Genomic DNA, 18371 nt, shown 5'->3' with positions numbered 1-18371 from the left:
CGACATTATTACTCAGCACTGCCAACAAGCGCTGCTTTTCCTTTAGAAACAAATATTTCAAACTGGGTACAAACTCAGTGCCAGCTGAAACAGTCAGTCTGCTAGGTGGTTTCTTTATGGTGGTTCGTTACGACTTGAGCAGTTCTCCCCAGCGAATGAAGGTAGTTTTATTAATCAGCTCCTTTGTGCTAAAAAAAAATAATAATTGAGGGTATACAGTGTAAATTCTAACCCCCTCAGCCAGTCTGGGCCTGCTTAAACACAAGCATCTCTCCATCCTTTCTGGTTTGATAAATTGTTTTTTTTAAGTAAATAAATTGTGCAAAATAGAAAAAAAAAGATCCAAGCTGTTTATCAAATATGTATTCATTTTCTGTCCAAGCTACTGAAGCTTGCTCTTTACAGTGTGACCAATTACAGTGATACACTTGTGTTGCCTGTCCTGTCTCTTGTCTTCTTTGTCTTCTCTTTCATTCCTGACTCCCACCATCTCTCCTTCTCTTTTTTTTTTCTTGAGAGCCGTCACTAGTAATGAGGCCCAGCGTCTGTGTATGCGTGCACACCTACTTGCTTGTCTGTTTCTCTCCGTGTTTGATCCGTGTGTGTATGTATTAAGGGCGTGAGAGGGTTCAGGCTTTCACATGGTCCAGTCCCTGTCACTCCTTGTGAATTAGATTGATGATAGGCAATGGCTGGAGCAACTAACTGGACCGGGGAGGCGGGGCCGCCTGGCACCCTGTTTGGAAGACCTCTTCACCTCTCAGCAGCTGCTGGCTGCGCTCCATCCCCCTAACAGTGTCCACAGGACTTTGAGCAGACACTCAGGACCACCTAATTTATGGCCTCGCCAGCTTGTTACTGTCAGAGCCTCTCTGACCTAAATTCTGCTATTGACAAAAAGATGAAATGCTATTTGTTTTGCCTGACCTGTCTGCACCTTCTCCCCCAGCCCCTCGTTTTCTACTTCTTTTACCTTTCGTGCTTTCTTTTTATTCATCTCCTCTTTTTCTTTTCTGTTCTTTTTCTCTCTACCAGACAAGTCTCGTGTCTCACCTTTGTTTATTTTCATTCTTCTGTGTATTCCCTCCTCTAATGTACTCTCTTCTTCTCTTAACAGCTTTCTAAAGAACGTGAGCGTCTTCAGGCGATGATGACCCACTTGCACATGCGGCCCTCAGAACCCAAGTCATCTCCCAAACCAGTGAGTGCATATTGCTCTGGATACTGTAAACAGGCTCGGCCATGAACGCAGAAAATGAACAGTTTAACCGTGCAGCAGTTGTGCGAGTGAGTGACAGAAGATGAAAGGAGGGGAGGGGGAGGAATGGGATTTGTAATACAGAGTTACATCTGCTTCTTATCGGTTATTGTGCGCCGCGAGAGGACAATGGAGTTTGGAAGTGTATTAGATGGTGGAGCGGTGGAGTCCTTGGCTAAAACGCAGGGTCATTTCTTTGTGATAGATATAATAGCCAAAACAACCTGTTGGCTGCTGATGACTGTTTGGCTCAGTGGCTTGCAGCGGCACTCAAAAGTGAAATGGGAGAGGAGAAGACGTGTCATTTTAACAACAAACACCTGAAAATTACAGCTGAGTGCTGAAGATGATGTGGTGTTGACATAAATACCCACAGCGAAGCTGAAATTGGTTACAGAAAAAAAAGAAAATCCCAAATTGTAAACGGGGTCACCGAAGGAGGCAAATGATGCCATTCTGGATTTACTTTCTCTCGCCTTTTACTTTTAGATTGAATGAAAATAAATGCATCTCTCCTAACCAGTGTTTGAATTTGATATTAAGATGATACATTTTTGCAAACATTATTTCCTTCCAATTTCAGACGTTTTGAAATATTTGAGAGCAAAACATTGTTAGCGTGTTTCTGCTGCTTAGTAAGTGCCTATTTTCAATAGAATAATTTTCCTCATCACCTCTCATCATAGAATGTAGATAATCACAAGATAGCATAATTATCCCATAATTCCATCAGGAATCAAACTCCCTTTTTATTATTCAATCTCTCTCTGTCTCTCTTCCTCTCCCTCTCTGTAGTTTTTTTTTTTAATCTTCAAAACTCCAGCAGCTTGGTTCCATCTCGTCCAATAAAGAATTTGCAGCCTATAATCCATGCCTGAATATGAATGAATGATGCTAATGAAGTATTGCATTACATAAAGCACACATGAAAGAGCAGCTAATTGCATTTGATGGTGGGGGCAATTCAGACAGAATTCCTAAACGAACAGTTAAGTTCTCAATTTTGAGGATTCCCCATTTTTTTTAAGGGGAGGTAATATGGAGATTTGTTGCAGGGAATAACATGCACAGGCGTGTTTCTGTTGCAAAAGCTAATAGATGGGACAAAAGAGAGCGTGATTGGCCGGTTTCCAATGGCAGCTCGAGTTTGCACCCAGTAGAACTGCAGATGCAAGACAGAAAATCGACCCCACAGTTTGATAAAAATGAGCACTCCACGCTGGCCTATCAGGGCTGAGAGTGAGTCCTATTTTTTCATTAGTGAAGCCCGTGGCTAACTAATACCAGATGAATACAAGACACTGGTTCACTGCCTCCAATATGACCCTATTCTACTTCATTAAATGCTACCTTTTGGCCATGCCGTAGATGGATGCGAGTCAAAGTTAGCATTTCTCTTTCTCCCAACCTTGTGTATTCAAAAGGTAACAAAGTGCTCACTTCTTCTGTTTGGCTGTAATCACTTCCACTTTGTAAAAATGGAACTCTACGCCACTAAGGCTCGAAGGCAAGGAGTCTGCAATGTTTATGTTTTAACATTATAAATATACAATACATCCCAATATTCATATACAAGGGCATTTATTTAGAATCTAGTTTGCATGTTTAGTGCACTTTTTCTGTCATACAGAACGTGAGTGTTTATCAGATACCCTGTTTAAAAAAAAATACATCAAGTTTTTCACAATTCAGGGTCTAGTAAGCACGTATGTAACAGGATGCACGGAGAAAACAACATGAAACATTTCAAATCACACACAAATTTGCACATTGCATACTTTGATGACGGCATAGCTGGCAAGGAAATGAATTGCTATTTTTATTGAAGGCGTCAGTTGTGTGTTTGTGCAGTGTGAGTCTGTCAAAAAAAATAGTAAAACAGTGCTTAACAGTGAAAGACACAACAGGGAGCACTTGGAGTGTAATTAATGGTTTGTGTTCAGATAAAGTGATGTTTAAAACATTACCTGGTACACGCTTTAAAAAAAAGTAGATAATATTAGGAGTAGCTGTACACACTTGATCCGATCTATTAAAACAGGTTAATATGTACATTATTTCCATAACCTCTAAAGTTTCTTTCTCATTCCCCGTACTCATCCCTTGTCCCAGCCCATCACTACAGCAGCTCATTATAGCTAAGTGGGGATATAATTATCATGTGAAAACCACTACATCCACCGGAGTGTCTCAAACTTGACATTTTATCGTATTTATCAACACATGCCACAAATGACCGCCGGTACCTTCTCCTCAGCCTCGCTCCTCCATCTCTCAGTGCCTTCGGCGCCCTCATTCCCTTCCATCTTTCAAGTCACTTTTAATTCAAACTCTCGCAATGGATGCATTCCACTTGTAGATTCACAATTAAGGCAATTTGGTTTGAATATGTAACGATGTCATTACCATTCCGACTAAATTAGAGCAGAGACTAAAAGGTCAGTTAGGAATTTTCCAGTCGGTTAGAGCCTCTCACATGAGATTTGGGAAGGAAATGCAAAAGTGGTGGAAAAGCTGGACGATTAGCAAGCAGAGCTGGCAGCAGAGCCAGAGGTAAGCAGCGCTCTCCTCGCCTCTAATGTCAAAGGAGGGAAGGAGAGAAAGACGCCAAGTGCACATGTGTGTGGAGTGGCTGTCACTGTCCGTGTAAATTCATTTAAGTGTCTTTTGTATGCTCACGCAAAGAAAGAACTCAAACTCCCACTTCCTATACTTCCTCATGCACTGAAAGTCACACTGAATTAAGGACAAATAATCTATTACATTTGTAATCTTTCCTGGAGGAATATTAGCTTTCAGTTGTGTTGTTGGGTTGAATTTCTGTGATTGACTGTCCACCTACAGAGCAGTTTAGATTAGACTAAAACTCAGGCTAGGCTTTTTTGTAGGGGGAAAAATACTTGCTTTATGATTCTTCATTAGGAATCTACACTGGCACACACTGAGTCATATACCTCTGTCACACTCAAGGCACACTGATAGTATCTCAAGCCTGGCCATGAAGAAAGTTTTATTGTGTAGCGACTACTTTGTTACAGTACTGTTACTGTTTTTGTTTCAGACGCCATTCCTGAATTCTTCTCACTAACAAATTGCAGATCAGTTCAAACTAAACATAATGTAATTAGTTACTGTAGCAGTTGTTTAATGACATATGCACCACCCAGTGTTGAGATTTACAAATGCAGACAGTTTTAGTTAAAAGCAACATAATTAGTTGCAGTTTGACCCTGTGCATGGCATACTTTGTCCACGGAGTTGCTTTGATTTGCTAATAGTGTCTTCATTTAAATATATAGAATCTGAAAGTGACAGGAGAGATTTTTTTTGCACTAGAACCTTTTTGGTTACATTATTTTGGTTAGTCTAGTATTGACAAATCAGAGTTGAGTATGAAACAGTCCCATTAAACACAAAAAGCGAGAAGTAGTTGGTAGAATACAATTACAAAATCACTGGATACAGTTTGACCAAAATGTATTTTTAAAACATATTTGGGCCTGTCGATCAGATAGTAGAGTTTGCAACCTGTACACAAAGGCTGAGAACTTCAACCCATCTTCTCCCTACTTTCCGATCACCCCGTCAACTAAAACTATCCAGGAAATAAATAATTTAGCCTTCCCCTTTTGTGACATATCTCAAATCTGTTGTAAGAAAAGTTGTGGTTAGGGACTAGGGTCAGACAGCCCATGTTCGCGAAAGCACTCCAACAGTGTAGAAAAAGAGTTTTGATATGCTCATTTCCTCAGTGCATAAGAATTATGGGTGGCTGCAGTGGGGTAAATGGAAAGGGAGGAAGGAAATGAGAGAGGGAGGGTGTGATAAATAGAGAGATAAAGAGAGATGGGGCCAGGATAACACGGAGGCTGATCGTTGGATAATCTTGAACAGCGTGCTCTAATTAGAATTCTTATGATACAATTTGGTGGTTGTAATTAGTGGAGATGGGCTGGCTCCTCTCCACGAGCCTTGTTAGTGGAAACACAGCTGTGTTAGAGAGGAGGAGAGCAGACACTCTGCTCTGTCAGAGAAACCACAAAATAATGCCTTCCTCCTCCTTCCCCCTTCCCCCCCCTCTCCCAAGTTGTTTCTATCTCTTTCACGCTCTCCACCAATCACATTCTGTCTTCCTCCCATCGCAGCTCAACTTGGTGTCCAGCGTCACCATGTCCAAGAACCTGCCCTCGGCGTCACCCCCCAACTTACCTCAGACACCGACCACGCCCACAGCACCTATCACACCCATGGCTGCAATGCCCCACGTGCCATCGGTGCTGGGAGGAGCAAACGTCCCCAGCATGGGAGCCATGCGCAGACGCCACTCGGACAAATATTCCATGCCTTTGTCGTCAGGTAGGACCAACTACTCAGCGCAGCACCTAACACAGATATCAAAATACTTCCAGTTACTGAAAAATTCAATTCCTGATTGAATTTAACATGAAGTGGCTTATTCTCATTTTTATATATTTTATATATTAGTTATTTGACATAAACTAGAATGCCACTTATCTAGTTTAGGATACGTTTCTGTTTTTATCTAATGAAAAAATTATGTTCAATACCTGGAGCTCTGGACTATTAATAGTAATTTCAACTAATCATATTCTAGCAGTTTAGCACACACACAGACATGAAAGTGAACACACACACACACACACAACTGACATAAACGCATACCCACAAACCGCAGAGGCTTGTTGGTCTTACCAGTGTGAGCTGTCTGGTGGTGGGTTTATAAAAGCAAGCGTGTGTTTAATCACTCTATATGTAAATAGACAAGAACTTCCTCTGTGCATAAATATTACATGAATGTTAATTAAGTTCAAATAATGGTGGGAAAAAAAATACAATATTTATTACATTAAGACATTCAATGTGTTAAGCTTTGCATTTTAAACGGGACGTCTTTTGATGTTTATATTTACTCTCTGTGTTTAGTGTGGAGCAACATAAATTATTCAACTTGAGCCTAACTAACTACACGGATTTCATTTTATGGGATGTATTAGTGTTTAAGATCTCTCACGAGAGAGATTAATTAAAAATGCATTTTGTTAGACATGGAAAATGTTGATTTGATGTGCCCCCTTTCTCTGTCAACCCCCCTCCATCCCCATCTCCACCCCAATCCTTACCCCACCCCATTTTAATTTGATGTAACCTTGAGTAAATTCAATACCTAAAGGAATAAAATGTGCCAATTATTTCAGGTGGTGACACAGTATTTATTTTTCCAGAGATTGCCCCAAACTATGAGTTTTATAAGAACGCAGATGTCAGACCGCCATTTACTTATGCAACCCTCATAAGACAGGTGAGTGGGAAATAAATTAACTTTGCCTGATTAGATTAAAATTAATTGCTGCATGAATCGTGGCAGCTCTGCCTCTCTCCTCTCTGTCTGTTGTTGTATGCGTGTCAGTTACCTGGTCTCGTTAGTCAACCGTTATTTGATGTCATCTCATTTCAGGCTATCATGGACTCTGCTGACATGCAGTTAACACTTAATGAAATCTACAGCTGGTTCACGCGCACGTTCGCTTACTTCAGACGCAATGCTGCAACTTGGAAGGTAACCTTCATGAACACCCCTCTTCACCCTCCCGTGCACTTTCACTCCCATCACAGCAAAGCCTGCTCCTTCCTCCTGCTCAAGTCAAACACAAAACCTTAAGAAAGCATATATTTGCTCAGCACAGAGCGATTAGCACTCCTCTCCCCTTTCCTTCCAACCTCTGTCTTGAATGGAGCCCTTTTCTTCTTATTATTTATTTTTCCACCGTTCTGCCTTTTCTGTTTAGAAATGACAGGCGAAAGAATTATTCTCCCCTCAGATATCGTTTTCTAATTCGGTGCAATTAATAGCGGAGGCTTGGCGTGGAGAGGAGAGGGCTCTGACGCACTAATTATACAGCAGCCACTCCATCATCAGCACCTTTTGTTAAGAGATACACCCCTCCTCCTAGTCCCGAAAACCACCTTCTCTCGCATATCATTGGTTAATTAGGAAGAAAGATGGCTGTTTGCCTGTTAACCAGTTCTCCACTGTGCGGAGGCCAAAGATGCATGCACACAGGAACTCAATGTACACGTGAGCACATACATTGTGCCTGTGAGAGGGGTTAAGAGTGTGGAACTAAAGCAAGGGGGGCAAAGTGAGAACTGGCCTGTCATGGAGGGAGCACTCTTTATTTACCCACACAAAAGGGCCCATTTGTATATCTGTCCCTACAACTTTATTGTCCTGTCTCCCCAACACAAAGATGGTGAAAGATATTTTTCCTGCAGCACATGTTTTAAGCAGAAGTGTGCCTGTCTGCTGATAAAGAAAGCCCAATTTAAGCACCACTGTCTTCATTGCTTTCTTTTTTTGTTATTTATCCTTGGCCCCTGTATGTCATTTGTTAGCTCCCTTTAGCCTTTGTGGCTGCACAGAGGACTGGAGGGAAAACTCAACGAGCCGCTCATCAGCATGCGAGGCGCGTCGCAGCACTAGATTTAGCAAAGTGAATTAATTTGGATTTGGGATGCAAATGAGCACATGGGTGTGTGATCACCAATACAAGAGGACACGTAGTAAGATGGGTGCCCTTTTCCAGTTTGTACAGCGCACTACGTGTTTTGCTGCGTAGTGATGTTACGATATGTTCTCACTGGCACCAAACAACACCGCTGCCACCAACATCACCATCGCCACCAGCATCTGAACGGTTTCAAATCTTTCCTGCTCCTTTTTTAGAAAAACATCCTAATCTGCCCCACCCTGCACAAAAGCCAGTGCGATCTATTTACATCTACAGCCTTGCGCTTCCCTTTGTAAGCATTAGGGGGATGATCAGCGATCGGCCTGTCATTTGATTAATGAAGAGAATTTGTTTTTTTTTTAAAAAGGGGGAAGAAGAAAGGAGAGAAATGAAAGGTAGTTTAATATCTCAGCTTGGTCTCATAAGCTCAAAAGAGGGATCTGCACCCCACACCCCACTTTTCCTTTCTCTCTCTTTTCTCTCACCCAGAAGCTTATTAGTTCTAACTATATAGCATGCATAATAAAACTGCTCATTTGCTCATTAATATTAAAATTATCATATTCAGAGCCATGGGCATTAAGATCAATCAAATCCTGGGATTTTCAGGTCAGATGCGAGATCTGCTTATGAGGTTTTTTTTCTTTCTTTTTTTTCTGAATCCCTTTTTCTTGAGCAGTACACACCAAGCTAAGGGAGATGATAAATATGAGAGGCAGGGATATTAAAGCCAAGGTTATTATTTGTAGAGTCTGATGCATGTTTTAATTATGGACGTATTGTCATATTAATAAAAGAGTGCTTCTTTCTCTAGCTATTTCTTATTTAGTAATTAATGAAAACACCTTATTGTTTTCTTTTAATTTAACAGCAGCTTTGATAATAATATCGAAAAGATGATCGTGTCATTTTACCAGAGTATTTAGACATATAGAAGTCAGTTCAGCTTAATGCCCTGACTTCTGCAGGAACACGCTGTCTCTAACACACACAAACACAGGGGGCTCCTGACGACTTCCCTTTTCTCCCCCTTCCAATACTGTCATCTTTTAAGCGATGTGTCCATTAAGAACAATGCTTTTCTGGAGCAGGAAGGGTTACTGACATCACATTATCAAGGCCGGCATTACCACTTCTGTCACCACCATAAGCCATTCGCTATGCTGATTACCTCCTTTTAGCCTACTTACTCTGATTGATATGTACTGTGTGCAGGACTTGTAAGAGCATTCGCTCTCACTCAATTTTTTACTAATTAAATCAATGGTGCGTGAATGTTAAGAATTTCTTCAAAATGCAGGGGAAAAAAATCAATTTTGAAGCCTTCCTCGTCTTCATTTTTTTTCTTGATGGATAATGAATGAACATGACTCGCTTTTTTTTTTTTACCTCATCCCTCTGACCTGTGCGTTATTTCTCTCTGCCTCCAGAATGCTGTCCGCCACAACCTCAGTCTGCACAAGTGCTTTGTGCGCGTGGAGAATGTGAAGGGGGCAGTGTGGACAGTAGATGAGGTGGAGTACCAGAAACGCAGGTCGCAGAAGATCACGGGGTAGGTGCTCTGCTGACTCATAGATCCAGATCAGTAAAAGATTAAAAGGATCAGTGGAAACGTTGTTAAATACACTCTGCACTCTCTTATTAGCATTACATTACACATTATGTTATGAACTGATTGACTCATTTGTTGTTGTTTGTTTTGCTTACTTTTTTGTATGCAGAAGCCCATCACTTGTCAAGAATCTGCCCTCCAGTCTTGGCTATGGAACTGCACTAAATGCCAGCTTACAGGTACAGACCAAAACCTTGAGCTGGCTGCCGGTGTTACTTGATTGACAGACAGGACCACTGCCTGAGTGACTGAATGATTACAGTTAATGTGCACAATAGAACTCCGTATTCATACTTCCACTTTGCATATGAGGGAGCAAGTTTTTTTTTTCTTTTTCTAGCTTGAATTACCACCTTGTTCCTTGCTTGTGAATTTCTGCACCTCTCCACTCACTCTGCTCTCTTCCAGTCTGCCATCAGACAGAGAAGGCCACCCTGTGGTTGAATCAAGGAGCAACTCTCGCTCCTTGATTCCCTTCTTTTTCCCTTCTTTCAGCAGTGGCAGCCACCCTAGATTGATAGCGGCATGTGCAAATGCAAGGGCATGTGCATTAATATTTATCTAACCTGTCATAAATGATTTGCCTTCATAGTGTACGCTGGCGAGGTGCTCATGGCAAAAACTTTAAAAATTTAATCACCGTATATAACTTTAATGCTCAGCAGGCGAAAGTGTCAAGAGTTTTTATTATTTGGAGGTAAAGTTTTGGGGGGACTTTTTTTTTTTAATAGCCACACCACACAAGGGCACAGGAATGGCAGGTGAGGGGAAGTAGTTGTCAGGAAAGTGTCACATGGGGAAAAATAGTTTCCAGCTGAACAACACTGAGCCACGGTCTTTAAATAATTACTGTGTTAAATCATAATATTCACTCTTCATACTGCCTCTAAACCACCAAAACAAGTGTGTGACAGTAAATGATTACTCCCTCTTATGCACCCAGTTATTCAGTGTTCCTGGACCTGTCTCTGTCTATTCAAGTTCTAATTCCTAATATTCCCTACTTGTCTCTTCCTCCCACAGGCTGCCCTAGCAGAGACCTCCTTGCCTTTGCTGGGAACCCCGGGGCTCATGGGCAGTGGTGCCACAGGCCCGATGGGAGGCACCTGCCACGGCCTCCTCGGCGGAGACCCGTCCGGACTGACCGCAGGAAGTCCGCCTGGCCAGTTGGGAGGGAGCCCACCGGGGTTGCTGGGTGTTAGTCCCCCAGTTACGCTGAGCGGCAGCCCCCCCATGCTGCTGCAGTCAGCCCACGAGGACCTCAACGGTTCAGTCGACCACCTGGACACCAACGGACACAGCAGCCCCAGATACTCCCCTCCAGTACACATGTAAGCTCCTGCACATAGAAGAAAATATACCTGCAAGTAATTTAACTCTTGGGGCTACTTAGACCTCTAAGAACTCAAATTTGTGCACATCATCTGCACTTTTCTCAGATTAAACACTGATCTTAAGACATTGTCAAAGATTCTTTTTAGAAAAGCTTTTTGAAACACAAACCACAATTCACCCCCAGTCGATCTCATTAAAAGCTGCCGGTGCTTATACTGCCCTTTACTCAGCCCATAACAGCTGCTGTGTGGATTTAAATGACAACCATTACAGCATACCTATGATGTTGCAGCATGCACACGATGGATCAGAGTTCCTATTTCATGCTTCATAATGTTAAATGTGGTGGGTATGCACTAATTTACACCTCACACATTTTTAAGAGTGCTTATCTAAGTATGCAAGCACACATTGACCCCTCCCCTTTGTACGCCTATGTTGAATTCCTTTGTTAGTTTAATTGCCTGACATTTAACCCTCTGTATCAGTATTTATTTCAGTTTTCTCTGACCCAAGGGCAGGGTTCAATTTCCAGTACGTACGATATCATAAGCAGACTTTTTCTCATCCTTTATCTTCTGCTGTAATTTGATTGTCTTTGTGCTTATACCTGAGGTGAGGCGGACGCTTGGCCAACAGTTAGTCTATAAATAGGCTCTATTACACATTTGTCTTTAATTACACCACCGTCTGCATTATAGGGTTTAGCTGCTGTATTTTATGCAAGACTGTGCCTATTAATATTTAGCAAGTGTAGCATTAATTACTTTAAAAATCTCTCCCTTCCTCATCCCTCATTTAACGTGGCTAAGAGAAAGCGAGTGTGAGAGAGAGTGAGAGTGATTTTAAAAATTGATTTCATGTGACTTTTAGGAATGTCTGGGCTGCTGATGTCACAAAGAACTATCTGCGTAAGCACTCGCTGTGGAAAAATGAAGCACACACGGAAACAAACACAAAGAAATGATTCTTATATGATTCTCGTCCACTCTCCTTCAAAGACCATGTTGGAAACCTATCAGCTAGTCACTTCTTTAATGGATAAAAGATGCACTTCTGCTTCATGTGACTAAGTGTATCAGAGAGAACAGAGGAGTGTTTGGTTAGTCCTTAGTACCAGACATCTATACATTAATCTGTTTGGACATGTTTACCCCTCTCTGAAAGGGGGTAATAAGTGGAGCAAATCTGCCCAGCTCCAGACAGAATCCAGTGTTACCACTCCCTCGGCTCATTTAATTTTTAGTAACAGGACAGCACTTCCTTTTTCTTGCATTCTCTTTTCTCCGGCCGCACTAGCCTTGACACTTGCAAGGGTAGCTAGATTAGAAGATTAGACGCATCCATCCATCCTTCTCTTCCTCCCTCGGTCCCCGCCCGCCTTTACAAAGCCACAACAACCTCAAAATGGAAGAAATGTGTTTTTCATGAATGGCTTTTCAAAGATGTGTTTAAATAATAGAGTGGCTTGTAGCACTAAACTAAATAGTACATCACCTTGAAGGCCTTTCTCTGGAGAGGAGTCCTCAGCACAAGCAAGTCCATACAAACCTCTTCTTCTCCTAAATGTCCGAAGGTTAATGATATCTACTTAACTGCAAAGCAGGCTGCCCCGGGCCATCCCGGGTTTGTGCATACTGGTGTGAGCGTGTGCACGTCATGTAGTTTTGGTTCTGAATACTTATGCAGAAGTGCCACGCTGTCTAAAAACTTTATTGTATTGATTATTTCATTTCGTAAAACATGTTTTAGGTTGGAGCCGCGTAATCCGTGTCCACGTTGAGTGAGTTAGATATTTAATTGCACCAATCTTGATAACAGGATTAAAGACTGTAAACACATCTTTTTTCAATTTAAATGTCTAAATGAATGACTGGTTTTAGGTGAAACCAAGTCTATTGTTTATATTTCCACTGAAACCTTTGGCTTTGTTCAGTGTAGCCACAGGCTAAAAAGTAGTAGTGTCCTTAACACCAGTCCAAACATCTGCAAACCTCCTCGCAACAAGCCCTGAGTGATGTAGTTATTGTTCACTCAACTGATTCTGAGATGAGAGCCAATAAACGTGTCATCACACTGAGGCCCAACTCTCTTTGGTGTCTGAAATTTTGCAAACTTTTATTGCCCCTCCTTCACTACCAACCCTCCCTCCCTTCCCCAGGCTGCCTGCACTCCTCTCATACTCTATCTTCCTCACCGCACTACTTCTCCTGCTCCCCCATCGCAGCCTACCATTAGATCCATGCACTAATGATCGCATTTGTCCCGACATACCTCTGCATGATTGCAGGTGCTAATCTCCAATTGATGTGAGAGCCAGGCATCTCTAGAACCCACACACACATACACACACTCGAAGCACTGCGTATTTATTACATCGCAAAAGTCCTGCTGAGTGACTCAATAATGGCAGCTAGCTATTAAGTACTAAATGGCTCATCCACATATTTTAATAAAGTGTCACAAAGCCTGTGAACGTTATCGTCGGAGCCACACAAACATCTAATGAGGTGCATGAGAACACATTCCAGTCTGCCAGGTGATCCACGTGATGCATTCAAGTACAGACTCATTGTCATTTTCGGGAAATGGTGTTTAAAAAAAACACCATTTCTTCTTTATGAAACACTTTTTATTGTGCTCGACAAAACTAGGGATGCATCACTTCACTCGCTGTGGGCACCAGCTGAACAATGATTTGTATCTGGTGCTAGTATACAAATATAAAGTACTGATCAGCATCAGTGGACATATTAAATGTTTACAGCATGGCGTTTATGAACAGCTATAACTAATGAGTGAAAGGTGGGGTACAGCCTCACATAGTGACCTAAACATCCCTTTATACAGCCACATTTTAGTGTCTCAGAAAGTGTTTTTGTCCAAGCACTCATGTAGAACATAAAATATTTCAGCAACAAATTTGTAACTTTCTGGCAATCAGCCCATCATTTTATCACCTTTCAACACCAGTTTTACTCTCCATCGGCAACATAAATAAATAACTTAATTTTAAAAAAATCTGTCTTTCCATGCTGTTAGCTGTTACATCGGCAGGTAAGAGGACGTGGAGGTGTTGTTGTCTTATCTCCCACCTTCTGTAAACCTGAGGCACAGAAACAGAAAGGTTCATCCGCTCCTGTTCGCATCCTGCTAAGATCAGCCTCCCTTTCTCATCCCACCACATCAGAATATTAATTTACAGTATTTGGCTCTGAATATTAAAGTCATCTGTACCTTTTAAAATTCTTTTCAAATTCAAAGTCCCCCCTGCCCTCCCCGCTTCCACTGATGAAGGCAACCCAGGAGAGAGGCTTCCTAACATACTACCACTTGATAAGTCTCCCTCTCTCTCTCTCCCCGCTCTCCTCTTTCAGAGTCTAGGGGGATTTTCTGATGCATCCGATGTGTCAAAAATAATTAGCTTTTGTCAGATTTATCATCATGGCACAAACCCCTCTCCCTGACTAGAGCCCCAGATCGTGTTATGCCTTGTTTGTGTGTGACAGCATTATTATTCTTGTTAGTGGCCCGACACTTCTTTTTTTCCCCCGCCCACTCCTCTGTTGTTCTGAAACATAAGGCGTCCTGTGAGCAGCGCCATTGCTGCTTCCTGCCCAGTGCTTATTGACACTGGCTAAAGATATTCATCCATTTAGAGTTAAAAACATGTATCATGGTGTCCGAGCGAACTGCCGGGGCTGAAGTTGATTAATGGCAGAACCTAGCTGCCGGTTTTTCCTCTTGAGGAGCGACACGCACAGCCCCTGCATATTAACGAGTGGCTGCGCTTTCTATTAACTAGATAAAAAAGCCTCTCCTCTGCCTTTGCTCCAGGGGGCTCAGGGATGAGAAATTCTCCATTATTTATTATGTGGCCTGTTTTTTCCCCCCCCTTTTTTTCCTTTTTCATGTATTTCAACCTGGTGTCATCAGTAAACTTTTAAATGCCAAACATGTCTGGAACATCACAGCTTATCGGCCTTACAGAGGCCATGTTTTTCATGCAATTTTCATGCGCTTACTTACAGTAGACGTGAGGCATCATGTCGAATTAGTGTCTCGCAAACAACATGTTACTTTCTAGATAATGCATGTAACGCCTGTTTTTTTGATGCCACTGAATATTTGTCTGTTAGCTGAACACAGTCCATGCAGTAACGGGAATTACTCCTCCACACCTGACTATGTTCCCTTCATAATTTACTTGTAAATGAGGTTTCCCTTACTTTAAATGTTATACTTTACAGTTTACCATAAAATCATGTGTATTTTTCCTCTGGCCTGTATTGCTATTTATCCATTGTTTTGGTATCAGTTGGCCAGTTGTGGAGATTCTGATGCAGAGGTGTCTGCATTCGTTGAAAAGTAGAGAAACTAAATGGCCCACAAGCCTCTATCTGCTTTTTCCCTAAAACATGTGATTTTGTTTCATTACATTCAACAGATGCAAACGCAACCATCCTGATGGATAAATAGCACTGCATGCCTGAGAAAACTTGTCATTTTCTGATGAACTGTCCCTTTAAATGTGATCGTGCTGCAGGGATTTGTCATTGAATTAAAGAATAAATCTAACATTTATCATTTATCGCCTATGTGCTTGCGTCATAGGCCACCCATTCACATAAAGGAGGAGCCACTTAATATGGACGACGACGACTGTCCGATGTCACTTGTGACGACAGCCAATCACAGTCCAGAGCTGGAGGAGGACCGGGAGCTGGAGGAAGGGAACTTATCGGAAGATCTGGAGTGACTAGGATACAGTTTTTGGTCAACATATCCCTTCACCGAACCGCACTGTTTCTCTCACACAGACCTCCCGCAAGACTAGAAACCACTCCACAGTCCAAGCAACCACAGCTGACTCTCTTTGTCTCTCTCACCACTGGGACTATTTATTGAGCATGTATCCGGATAGAGACTGGGCCAAAGGAACTCTTTGTTGCAGCCCTTTGGGATCCCCCAAACACAAGCAGGCATAAGATGTCTGATTGGGAAAAAAATTGAACTCTTTGAGACCTGTTTCATTAGGGGATGGCGTGGCCACATACCGTGTAAGGATGATAGACTCATGGATGGGGAACACCATGTTCCGTTGAAAGCTAGCGGCCTCATATACTGCCAAAAAGGAAGACATTTTATGTTTGTGAATAATCCAACCCACAGTAGTTGTTAATGTCTAGAGACAATTGCTGGTTCAATTCAAGTTGTTGCTCTGTTATCATTTGCACAGGAGTAGTCTCAGAAATTTGTGTCACTGCCTGTATGTTGCTACTATTATGAAACCCAGTATATTATTTTCAGCTTTCTTTTGAAACCATTGTTAATTTCCCAAATACGATTTCTTTTTAGATACCACCAACTGTAAATGCCATTCCCCAAATCACACCAGAAACGGAACTGCGGTACCAAGACTGTTGTTGCAGCTGTCCATAAAAAAAACACAAAAAACACAAAAAAAAAAAAAACAAAGGAGAAAAAAAAATAAGAAAAAAGTTGGCTTCCAGTCTGTTATCTGTTTGTGAATAAACGAAAAAAATTTAAATTAAGTTGGGGAAGAAATAAGTTTGTTAAAAAGCGCCATTTCCAAAACAAATGCATTTCTGCATAATTTTCTTCTCACTGTTCTCCTTTTACCTCCTCGTTCGAAAGCTTTGTCTACCTTCAAACAGTCACAGGCAACAGCTAGAAACCAAAGCCAACACTAGCAATGGCCAATAGCTTATAGACAGAAGCCACCAAACTCCTCTTGGTCCGCCTTCTGCCACTTTAAACTAGTACAAAGAGAAGCTTTTGTTCCGCAAACTACCTTGGAATAACCTCTGGGATTGTTTCATTTAGCCCTATACAAAGATGATCATGAGGAAGATGGAGGGAAAATAAAGGCTGGTTTTGATGTGAAATTTGCTAACGCATAGAAAAAAAAGACAAAACAAACAAAAAAAGTCCACTTTGGAGATTTTCTGCCAGACATACCATAGGTAGGAGGTGATGTGATGTTTGAACTGCAGGCATTTTGTGCTGTAACTGGTAGAGAGCAGCTAACTGTAAAAGTGGATCATGACCAAAACATTTGTGTATTCAATGGAAGTGCAGAAACATTGTGTTGTTGTGAATTTTTATTTTATTCTATTTTTTTTTTTTACTTTTTCTTATGCATTACACATAGTTGTTTTTTCTTTATTTATTTTTATTTTTTCTAACCTGGTGAATATGTATTGTTCTAAGTGGGACTGTCAAAATAATGTCTTTATTCCGTGGCTTTTTTTTCTTTCTTCCGAGCCGCGTCAAAACCGAAACTGAAAACATCGCTAACCAAACATGAAGAATATCTAGTGAAGCCAAATAAGTCACATTTTCAAGTGAATATGAAATGATGTGGCTTGGTTACCGTGGAAAAGCAAATAGTAATAGCCATTGCGGAAGAGGATTATCTACCTTTTTCTAGGTGAGATTTGCTTTAACTTCATCAAATCCTCGTCGCGTGGGTCTGTGCAGCTTCCAAACGCGTACGAAAGGCATCGCCACTGATGGCGCTCTGGGTAGACAGCCAGCTTTTTATATCACGCTTTAGGGTGACTTAAAGAGAGGTAGTTACTGTGGAAACTACGTCCCATCATTTCACAGCCAGTGTCATCTAGAAAAGCGTTGTTGCTTTAATGGTCATTTATGTTTTCAGTAAACCAAAGTTACACAAAATTCTGCCTCCTCTTGTATGGGATAAAGAAAACCTGAAACTACACACAGTATAACTACACAAACACACACATGTGTCAGAGACTAGCATACACAGACCTTAGGCTTGTGGTCTGCCAGCTTTCTTGTTTTGGTTAAATCTCCAGCTGCTGAAAACGTATGCTGTCAATGACCTGACGTGGCTTTGTGTCTTGCTGCGGCAGCGAGCAACGTGTCTGCTCTGTTTAGACCAAAATGGAAACACACTGTGCATATGTATGTTTTCAAGTGTTGTGCCAAGCCAAAGAACAGGGCTTGTAAGAGCTTAACACACAAGACACGTGCGGTACTGTACAAACGCTCAGCTTGTAAAGTACACACACATACACACGCGTACCAGTTCCACGTCAAGAGGGTACTGGGCCCTGGAACAAAGCTTATCCCTTCAATACTTAGCTGGAGTCAGCAAAACGACTTGAAGACGACGTTCTTAATAATCTTATCACACCAAATAAAAAGGACACTGCGTCTTTCCAAAAAAAAAGAAAAAAAAGGGGTCTCCCACTTACCCAAAAAGGCTTTCTAAAAGCTCCTACCTCTGCACAACAACCAATTCAGAACAATTACGACGGATTGCACGAGTTACGAGAATGCCACAAGAGCCGTTACACTTTACTGCGCTTGTCTCATAGGACGTGGCTCAAGCCCAACGTTTACATTCCCTGCGTCAAGATATGGAAGATTTGCATTGTAATAGGTTGTCCTCAAAACATTTGTAGAATGATAATGTATAGATTATCTGTAAGGGAATATTGTGTTTTTTTTAAAATGCATGTCTAAAAAAATCATTTGGTGGACTGGAAACGAGAACTAATAAAAAGAATATAATAAAAACCATGGGGATGATGGCCTAACTGTACGTACAATGCATAGGAGTGCGTTACCTCAGATATAC

The 18371-nt window shown here is 41.6% G+C and overlaps 1 protein-coding gene across 17 annotated transcripts in view; it reads left to right on the top strand.

The window, feature by feature from the left end:
- foxp2 (forkhead box P2) overlaps nt 1-16384 on the top strand; it is a 101569-nt gene extending 85185 nt beyond the window's left edge. For 13 of the 17 annotated variants that reach the window (XM_080292126.1, XM_026147617.2, XM_080292124.1 and 10 more), the window contains 8 exons: nt 1118-1201; nt 5404-5614; nt 6475-6578; nt 6735-6836; nt 9219-9340; nt 9510-9579; nt 10424-10731; nt 15350-16384. In XM_080292126.1, coding sequence (XP_080148252.1) covers nt 1118-1201; nt 5404-5614; nt 6475-6578; nt 6735-6836; nt 9219-9340; nt 9510-9579; nt 10424-10731; nt 15350-15494 — 1146 coding nt within the window. In that variant the 3' untranslated portion in view covers nt 15495-16384. The remainder of the gene's footprint in view (nt 1-1117; nt 1202-5403; nt 5615-6474; nt 6579-6734; nt 6837-9218; nt 9341-9509; nt 9580-10423; nt 10732-15349) is intronic. The other 4 variants (XM_080292128.1, XM_026147620.2, XM_080292121.1 and 1 more) reach the window with 1 other exon arrangement.
- Nucleotides 16385-18371: the final 1987 nt, after the last annotated feature.

Source organism: Astatotilapia calliptera, chromosome 17, assembly GCF_964374335.1.
Source record: "Astatotilapia calliptera chromosome 17, fAstCal68.1, whole genome shotgun sequence".
In the NCBI taxonomy this organism is placed as follows: domain Eukaryota; kingdom Metazoa; phylum Chordata; class Actinopteri; order Cichliformes; family Cichlidae; genus Astatotilapia; species Astatotilapia calliptera.
This window is presented reverse-complemented; position numbering and strand designations above follow the sequence as displayed.